Source organism: Merops nubicus, unplaced genomic scaffold (genome assembly GCF_000691845.1).
Source record: "Merops nubicus isolate BGI_N331 unplaced genomic scaffold, ASM69184v1 scaffold39715, whole genome shotgun sequence".
Classification (NCBI taxonomy): domain Eukaryota; kingdom Metazoa; phylum Chordata; class Aves; order Coraciiformes; family Meropidae; genus Merops; species Merops nubicus.
The window spans coordinates 1-8,778 of NW_008612376.1; the positions used below are offsets into that span (position 1 = coordinate 1).

Consider the following 8,778-nt stretch of genomic DNA (forward strand, 5'->3'; position numbering starts at 1 on the left):
TTGCAGCTGGTGCCTGGGAAGCGGCGCTTCGGCGTGTACAGGTTCCTGCCCTTCTTCTTCCTCCTCGGCGGAGCCATGGAGTGGTTCATGATTAACGTCCGCATTGGCAAGGAGACCTTCTGTAAGTGAGGGCCGCGCCGCGGCGGGAGGAGGCCCGGGCCCTGCTGAGTCACCGCCGCCGCCCGGCACCCTCTCCCGCCATCCCTTCCTCCTTCCTTCCCTCCCCGCGGCCCCGCACCAGACCCGGACCTCATCGTGTGGCACAGCACCCGCTAGCGGCGAGCGCAGCGGAAGCGGTTCCCCGTAACAACAACGAGCCTGAGGGGGCTGATGTGGAGCCCTCGCCTGGAGGGCTTCAAAGATACTCAGCGCGGCAGCCGCTCGTTAGTGCAGGATGTGCCCCTCCAGGCCCTGGCGCCCGAGCACTTGACACTGGGCGGAAGCAGACAAGAAAAATGGGTTCAGATCACTAAATTCGGGGTTATTTTACATTGAAAGACTAAGCACCGTTGTCAGAATTTAGGTGTAGGTGCGGTTTCATTGGAAATGTGACTTTTTAAATTGCAAAAGTGGAGAAATTCAGGAGAGCTTCTAGAAACTAAGTGCCATTAGCTAAAGCATTTAGGTTTAATGTGGCATACTTCCTTTTAAGACACCTTGCTAGAAATTTTTGTTTCATTCAGAAGAAGGATCAGTTCTGTTGTGTATGAGAATATTCTTGTTTTCCCCAGGAAATCTAACTGAGTCTCCTGCAGAATATAAGAGCTCAGTACAATTTCCATAGCTGACAAACTCCCTGCAAACAAAATCACTTCTTTGCTTGGTTCTGAAGGTTTAGATTTGTTGGATTTCAGCTCAGTGTTTTTGAGGCATACGAGGCATACCTGTATAGTAATAAAGTCAGGTTAGAAATTGAAGCACAACATGTGTGTAGCAGCCATTGTATTTCAGTTTGAGCCTTATTTTCCTGGGGGGAAAAAAAAAAGCCTAAATGATACTATACTACAGTGATAATAATTGTGCCATTTAGCCTTATTACTGCTCCAAAATACAAAAAAAACCCCAAGACTAATAACCTCTTTTTTTATCAGAGATTTTATTTGGTTATGGGTATTTAGGGGTGATCAGGGTGCGGGGAGGCAGGAAGGACTAGGAAGACTATGAAAGTGGGTATATTCTTATTTTTGGGAATTTTTAATTAAAAAAAAAAAAGCAACTAGACAACTGACGCCATGCTGGCAGTCCTGAGGAACTGACTTTGTACCTGCAATTTAATTACCGCTTGGCTTGAGCTAGTTCAGGCATTTGTATTTTTCAAGAACCTCATGGGAAAGTAGACAACAAATTACTGTATTACAATGGAAACTTAGTTTTCCTACAAAAACATTTCATCAGGACTGATGGGAAGAACTTTAGCCTGGATGGGAGGAAGCACATGAGCTATTTTTAAGTTATAATAAGGATTTTGTGTTGGCTTGAAGTTTGAGTTGCATGTCAGTCAGTGCCTGCAAGAGAAAATTGGATTGAAAAGTTCAAAAAGAGATAGCGGGCTTCATACATTTAATACTTACCTTGCACTTGGAAAATGCTAATATAAGATATTTTTTTTTCCTGGCAGATGACGTTTACCGTAGGAAACGATCTGAAAGACAGTATGAGGCAAGGACGGAAAAAAATGAATTTTAGCTACTGTTGCTGAAATGTTCACGGGTGTGTCCTGAGTGGTTGAGCTGTATTAGTGCTGAAGAAGCTTTACTGCCACGTTGACGGTAGGGGATGGTTTTGTCTCTGCAAGATGAACTGTAATCCACAAATTGTGTGATGCACTTTTGGATGGTTTTGACAGTTTTGTTGTTCATCTGTTTCAAATCTGTAATATTTTGTATTTAAGCCAAATACAGTAGAGACAAGTTCATTGTGTTTGGGGCTTTGCCAATTATTTAATGTTTGTTTAGTACTTTTAAATAAACTAAAGTGAGTAGACAGAGTCTGGCTATCGCTTTGCCTTGCTTGATGAGACACCATTCTTGTGACAAGACCCAGGGGAAAGAAACGTTTCATTTCTCATACTTTATCTCGGCACAATGGAAACAGGATTCTAGCTGTACAATGGCATCTAAAAATTCCACTCTGGCATCTAATTTGTTTTCTTTCTGATGTGGTGTAATTCTAACTAAATAAAAAGAGGACAGACTTACTGCTGGGTGTTTACTCAGCCCACACAGTTTGGAAAGTCATCCATGCATCCAGGCTGCGCTGCCCAGAGTGCTGCAACAGCCACTGCTGCTGCCACTGCATGAACCGAGCTGAGGCCTTGGGGGAAAACGTCTGACACAGTTACCTGGTAGCAGACACTAGTTTAGAGGAATGCGCAACAGCAGCCCTAGGGAACCTGAGCTCAGTTTGCAGGACTCCTGTCTCCCCAGAGGAGGAAAATGGAGCTAACTGCTGTGTCCTAGACACCTTGGGCTCCCACCACAGTGAGAGTCCCAGCCGTGGGAGCGCGGCAGTGAGCGCGCGCTGGGTGGGGGGCACAGTACGACCAGTGAGGGTTGTACACCCACACAATTTCATTTCTGATGGTATGTGTGTATGCGGAGAGTTCTGCAAAGCCAATTCCCAACCCAAGGGAGTTCAGAGAATGAGATGTGTTCCTGCGCCGATTCCCAACAACCTTTTTCTGCAGAAGTGTTTTCAGCAGCTACAGAGATGGTGGCTGTTTGGAAGATGTTACAGTGAGGTGCTCAACTAGCAGAGGTAACCACTTTGTGTTGCGTCTTCCAGAGACCTGTATATGGGGGGCTAGTGCTACTTGTGTTTTCAGGAGATAAAAAACTGACAGAGAATGAAAGATGTGACCATGCCACCATCTATTCTGACTGGACAGCAAATTAATTGGAGAAAATCTCTGTTTCAGAATCACTAAAAACCTAGCTATTGACTTTATTCCAAGGCAGAGCACAAGTTTTTAAACTTGTTCACAAGCTTATTTTTATAATCACAGATGATTGCACTGAAGTAAATCCTCACTGTAGCAATACAGCAAAGAACAAAGCATTAATAAAGACAGATTTTGAAAATTGCTGAGCTTTAGCTTCACCTGCCTTTACTTCTTAAGCCTTTTAGAATTCTCTTATGCTTGGTTTCCATAAAGCATACAAGTTTTTCAAATTCAATTTTTTTTTTTTAAAAAGGAGTCCTGTGCCCCGGAGCATAGTGTGAAAAATTCCTGTGGCTTCCCTTAAGCATTCCCATAACAGTAGCAGAGTTTCACAGACATGGGCGAGTCCAGTCGTTTTTCACTTCAGAGCTCTTTCTTACTTTGCAGCACTGTTCCCCATTTGCAGCCAGGAGTGTCTGGAAGATACCCTGGGTGTTTCCAGGAAGGTGAACAGAAAGCAAGACAGGCCACAGCTGCTTACAAGAGGTTTGATGTCAGAGAGTCCTGTGGCATTGGTCTTTGTGACCAGTGCAGGAATAAAATCCTTTAAGTTGGCATCTTACTATTTCAGGAAACAGAGATCTGTTATGACAGAAGACAAAGCATGACAGTTGGAAATCTGAACTGTATTCTTCATCCCACAATGTGTTTGCTAATGCTGATCCTTTGGCATTCTTTGCTTTTGCCAGTACTCTAATGCTGGAAATGAGTAGCTGAAGGTCTCCATGCCCACCCCATTCCAGTAATGAACATACCTGGTGATTTAGTATCAATTTTAATCTATGTCCAATCTTCAACAACCAAAGTCTTCATTCAGTTTCTGTTTCATCCCTGCTGACTCCTAGTTCTGAGCTCTTTGCCTTTGCCAGCAAACTCTCTCTCCCATTCTTTCTGTCTCTCATCTCTCCATTTCCTTCCCTTCCTTCAGCTTCCTGTCTGCTGCGGTAGTGGGCAGGGGGGAGGAAGCAAGAGCCATCCTTTGGCTTGGAGCTCAGGCCAGCACTGGGAGGGAACACACTGCTGCTGTTGTCGGGCGCTGCAGGAGCAAGCCAGGAACACAGCTTTCATTTCAAGCCAGTTCTGGGGTTGAGCACGTCTGTGCCTTCTGCAGGGAGTTCATCTGGTGCCAGCCCAGAACAGAGCTCTGCATCTACAAACAGCAACTGCACCGTTCAGGGTGCTGCGGCCACAGCAGGAGATGCTGAGAATTAGCACAGCATTTCTGCTGAGAGCTTTCCAAACTGTGGAAAGTCAGGCCAATCTAGGTATCAAGCATGGGAAACTTCAACTCAGTAAAGCAGGGCAGTAAATAGTCACCTGCACACAGACAGAGATACTCACGTACGAGTGCAATGCTGCTCAACACTCCAGCATTACAGAGGGGACAATTTCAGTGCTGATTCAGAAGGATTTGGGGGAAAGAATGGATCTGTTCACTGATGGCTTCCCTGCTGTTGTGCACCTGAGGTTGCTGCCTGCTGGAAGACCTGTGGCAAGCCAGGGCAGTACTGAAAAGAAGTTCTGCTAAAGGAAGCATGTATGCGCCCAGCCTGTTCTCTTCCCTGGCACAGTGGTGAAGCAGACTTTGTCCCAGCTTTTCAACAGCAGAAAAAGGAAAAAAAAAAGTAATGTTACATACTGGTGTCTTCTTCCCTGGAGCAAAACTTCTACTGTCTTCAGTGAAGGCAAACTTTCACTTTGAACACAGATACAAAACTGTACCTCTGCTCTCCTTATGGCCAGGCCCAGTTCCTCCCAAGAAAGGTACAAAAACATTCTACAGGCACTGGTGGGATGACAGGAATTTCCTTAAATTGTTGCTGGATGTTGGTGCTTTGCACCAAGTGTGAAGATTATAGTCCTCCCAAAAATCATCCAGTGGAAATTGAATTTGGGCACTCCCTGTGAAGACCATTGCACAGACTTCAGGAAGGATTAACCATTTTTGTCCAAGACTTTCATCATCTTAGCTTCACCTGGGCTGAGCCACACCAGTTACTGGTTTTGCTGTGTAATTCAGGGCATTCTTCTCCATTTCATGTCTCTCCTGGTGCTGCCTTTAACAGATGATAATGTGCATGGCCAGACTTCTGCACCCCACTCGGAGCAGGAAGGACTGATTGTAGGAGACCACTGTCTCTGAGGCCTGACAGAGACTGGGAATCTCCTTATCCAGGATCACCAGACCCTACTGTGCTGCAGCAGCTGTCCTTTTGTTTCGTTGTATGATGGTCAACTTAGGCTTGCTGGAACACACAGTAAGTGGAAGGAATATGAGGTTTATTTTATTCATCAGAAAATTTCATATATATCAGTGAATCAGATCCTGTTTCTAACTTGGTGTTCAAAGTACCCTGCCGTTTTGAAGCAGCACTCCAGTTTAGTGCATTTGCAGTCCAGAGTGGGCTATGTACATATACAGATGATCTTCAGTATCTCAGACTCAGCAAACAAGATGTGGAAGATGATTAGAGTTGGTCTCCTCTGTGCAACTGCACCATCCACCATCAAATTTTCATAGAATCCTTTAGGTTGGAAGGGACCATAGAAGTCCTGTAAAGCTGGTAGCCTGGATGACAGGTAGTGTTTATCTCCTGGGTCCAAGACATGAATGTATGTTAATTAAATAGAATGCTATCTGGCTGTTTAAATAGCTGTTTGTCTATTGTATGTCAGAGGCACCTTGAAACTTGAGTGGTCGATACCAGTTTGTGCTATTAAAGAAAACTTCTATTCTGGTTTTTAATTTTACTGTATAAAAGATGCTTTTTCTCCATATTACTGTTCTAATTTCCTTTATTATAGAGCTACATAAAAGCGAGTCCTGAACCAGGTTAGCTTCCAGTATGAAATTAAGGCTTGCTGTTTATTTTCAAAGCAGTTAATGTGGGGACAAATGGGACTGACAGAATCTTATCTCTGCTCAGCTTATTCTCAATGTGTCATGTATTTTTTGAGGTTTACTGTTCATTCATGCTCCTTATGGCTCAATTTTCAATCATGTTTTTCAGCATCACTGCTCTTAGCACCCACCAGGTATGTCTTGCAATACACAGGGCAATATTAAAAGGATTCTGTACCCACACACAAGCACGCACGTACCAAAGACTTAATGAAATCTGGATCAGCAACAGCCAGAATTACTTGAAATAAAATCCTAGCAAACATCTTGATGGGACACTCAAACCTGGTTAATCCAAAACACTTTGCAAACTATTTTTATTCAAATTAAAAAGAGACTCGGGTAAACAAGGTGATGGTACATACATGTTATAAACCTGGTTAGTAGCTTAACCTTCAGGAGTACAAGATCTAATGAAAAGCCAAGCATGGATTAACCAGGTCCAAAAACATACACTGAAAAAAAAAAAATGTCACCAGCAGCAACGTTTTGGAAGGTTTACACAAACAGTAAATTTTCTCACGGAAGGGAAGGACTGAGGAAGAGAACAAATACTTATTAGTCGTCTCCAACTGGTTTATGGAAATACTGGTCCTAGATTCATCTGTTTTCCAGTCTCACAGAAGCCAACCATTTCCCATACACACTTTTATTTTCATATGAAAGTTCTGTTTACGCCAGTACAATGAACAGCAGTGGAAAACAAATGAGAGGTTCAAACACCCACAAAGAGAGAGAGACAGACAGACATGTGTCTTTTTTTTTTTTTTTTTTTCTTTTTTTAAACCAGAGTCAGAAAACAGTTCCTTTTGCTGGTTTTGAATTCTAGACTGTAGCCATTATATTCTAAATTTTACTGCAACTGACTGAAATGCCTCCAACACACAGAGACATGATTTTGAAATAAATAAACAAAACTTAAAATAATTGATCAGGGCCAGCCCAGTGGCTTAGTGGTAGTGCTCTGCACTGCCTTGCGGGAGGACCCAGGTTTCATCTGCACTTCCAATCTCTTGCTCCTGGGCCAGAAAGAGCAGTGAAAGCAGAGCTTCAGCTGCTCAGGCAGGAGAGAGCCAGTGCTGCAAGTCTGCTCACCACTGACCTTCAGATAAATTAAACATCTGAGTTATACAGGCTCCAAAGGGAGTCCCATCCAGTCCTCAAAAGAAAATAAATAAAACAATAACTTAACTAAAATCCATCCCAGGTTCTTTGGTGTAATTTTTGTTAATGGTGAGAAGTAGGAGAATCTGGTGGTGTATTAGTACAACCCATGATAGTTCCAAATACTCAAAAATGAGGATTTGCTGCCTGATTCGCTTCAACGTCCCATCTTTGTGGCTAAAAGTTGCAAAGCCTGTGGCAATTTAAATGCATTTAAAGATGATACTGTATAAATGGGGGTGGACTAAGACTATTCCATTTCTACTTTATTAAATAAACTTAGTCATTTACAAAGGCCATTAAAGAATTTCTGTACCACAGGTGTGCTACTTGTAGAATTCAAAATTGTAATTTTCCTATATGTTACTTAGCTCCATTTCCTTCACATCCATTGCACATCTGGCCTAAACTGTCGTTAAGTGCCCATTTGTAATTACATGACTGGTGGATTGCAATAGGAGGGGGAGAGTAATTAGCCAGTAAAATTAACTAACAGTTTATACTTGCACATGTCACTTCCCTCATCAGTATTAACAACATCAGCAAAACAGAACCCAAGATAACCAGTATTTGAAGAAAAATATCTAACCTTCTGCCAAACGTACTCAAATGAAAATGTTCTGCTCAATTAGACTTTAAAAACCATTTCCACATGATGAACATCTCTAATAGTAACATGAAGTGTATCAGTAAATCAGTTCTTTTGGACTGAGTTGCAGTGGCCATGTTCCTGACAATTTTTTCAAACTAATATAGCTTTCCCAGTTACTTAATGCAATCCAAAAATATTAATTCATTTTCTAAAATTAATTACATGAAAGGATTTAGCTTTAAAGAAATAACTTTACAGTCCAAAAGGCTGGTTAGTTATGAGGAAAGATAAGTCTTCAGCAGAAGGCAGTCATAACCTTGGAATTTGGCAAGTCTATACCTACCTTACTTAGCTAAAAATAAGAGAAAAAAAAACAAAACAAAACACTCTGAAGGCTGCAATGAAAGTACTCTATTTCTCCAATGTACTAGGTATGATGAACTTAAACATACCATACAGTAGTATTTTACTTTAAAGTTAAGTGTCAAAATTTCCTCAAATTTTGCATTGCAGAACTTTCATTAAAGTGAATCAATACACTTAAAGAAAGCACACAAAAATGTCTCACCATGCCAAATCATTACCAGAGTACGTGTGATTTTAAAACAACACGTTACTTCACTAATAACAAAACAGCTTTTCTTCTCCTCTAACTTACCTTCCCAGACCCGAACTGGTTGGAAGTTCTGCATGTCTCTCCCACAGGCAGGCGGACTGCTTAGGGAGGAAGCTTCTCCCTCCCGCTGCTTGGTGTTAGGGACATCGCAGAACCTCCAAAGCAGGTCAGGGCAGATGAAACATTTCACCTTCTAAGGGCATGCCAGCACATGTAGTCTGTTACTCATTTGGGATCACAATGGTCTTGGCTATAATAAATACCTGGACAGGACTGGACAACGTTAGCAGTCAAGACACCTTTGTCCCATCCACACTAGCACTTCCATGATCGCTGTGGCCCACTCAGCTGCCTCGGTATTGACCTGAAATGTCATTTTTCCCTAGCATCAATGCACACCTTACCTTTAGCTTCTTATCAAGAGATCCTCCCTGTTCTCATCCAAGCCAAATTTCTGCCAGAAGCGGCTGCACGCAAAAGGACATGTATACACATGTGTATAAGATGTAAACTATGACTAATTTCACATTCCACTGTATCAATCCGTAAATACTTTGTTTTCT

At 42.4% G+C, this 8,778-nt stretch overlaps 1 protein-coding gene across 1 annotated transcript; it reads left to right on the forward strand.

The window, feature by feature from the left end:
- Positions 1-3: 3 nt before the first annotated feature.
- SMIM4 (small integral membrane protein 4) lies at positions 4-1,686 on the forward strand (the record flags this gene model as incomplete). Its single annotated transcript, XM_008941520.1, has 2 exons — positions 4-121; positions 1,619-1,686. Coding segments are annotated over 2 exons (186 nt in total), but the record flags the coding sequence as incomplete, so codon positions are not given.
- Between the last annotated feature and the right edge of the window lie 7,092 nt (positions 1,687-8,778).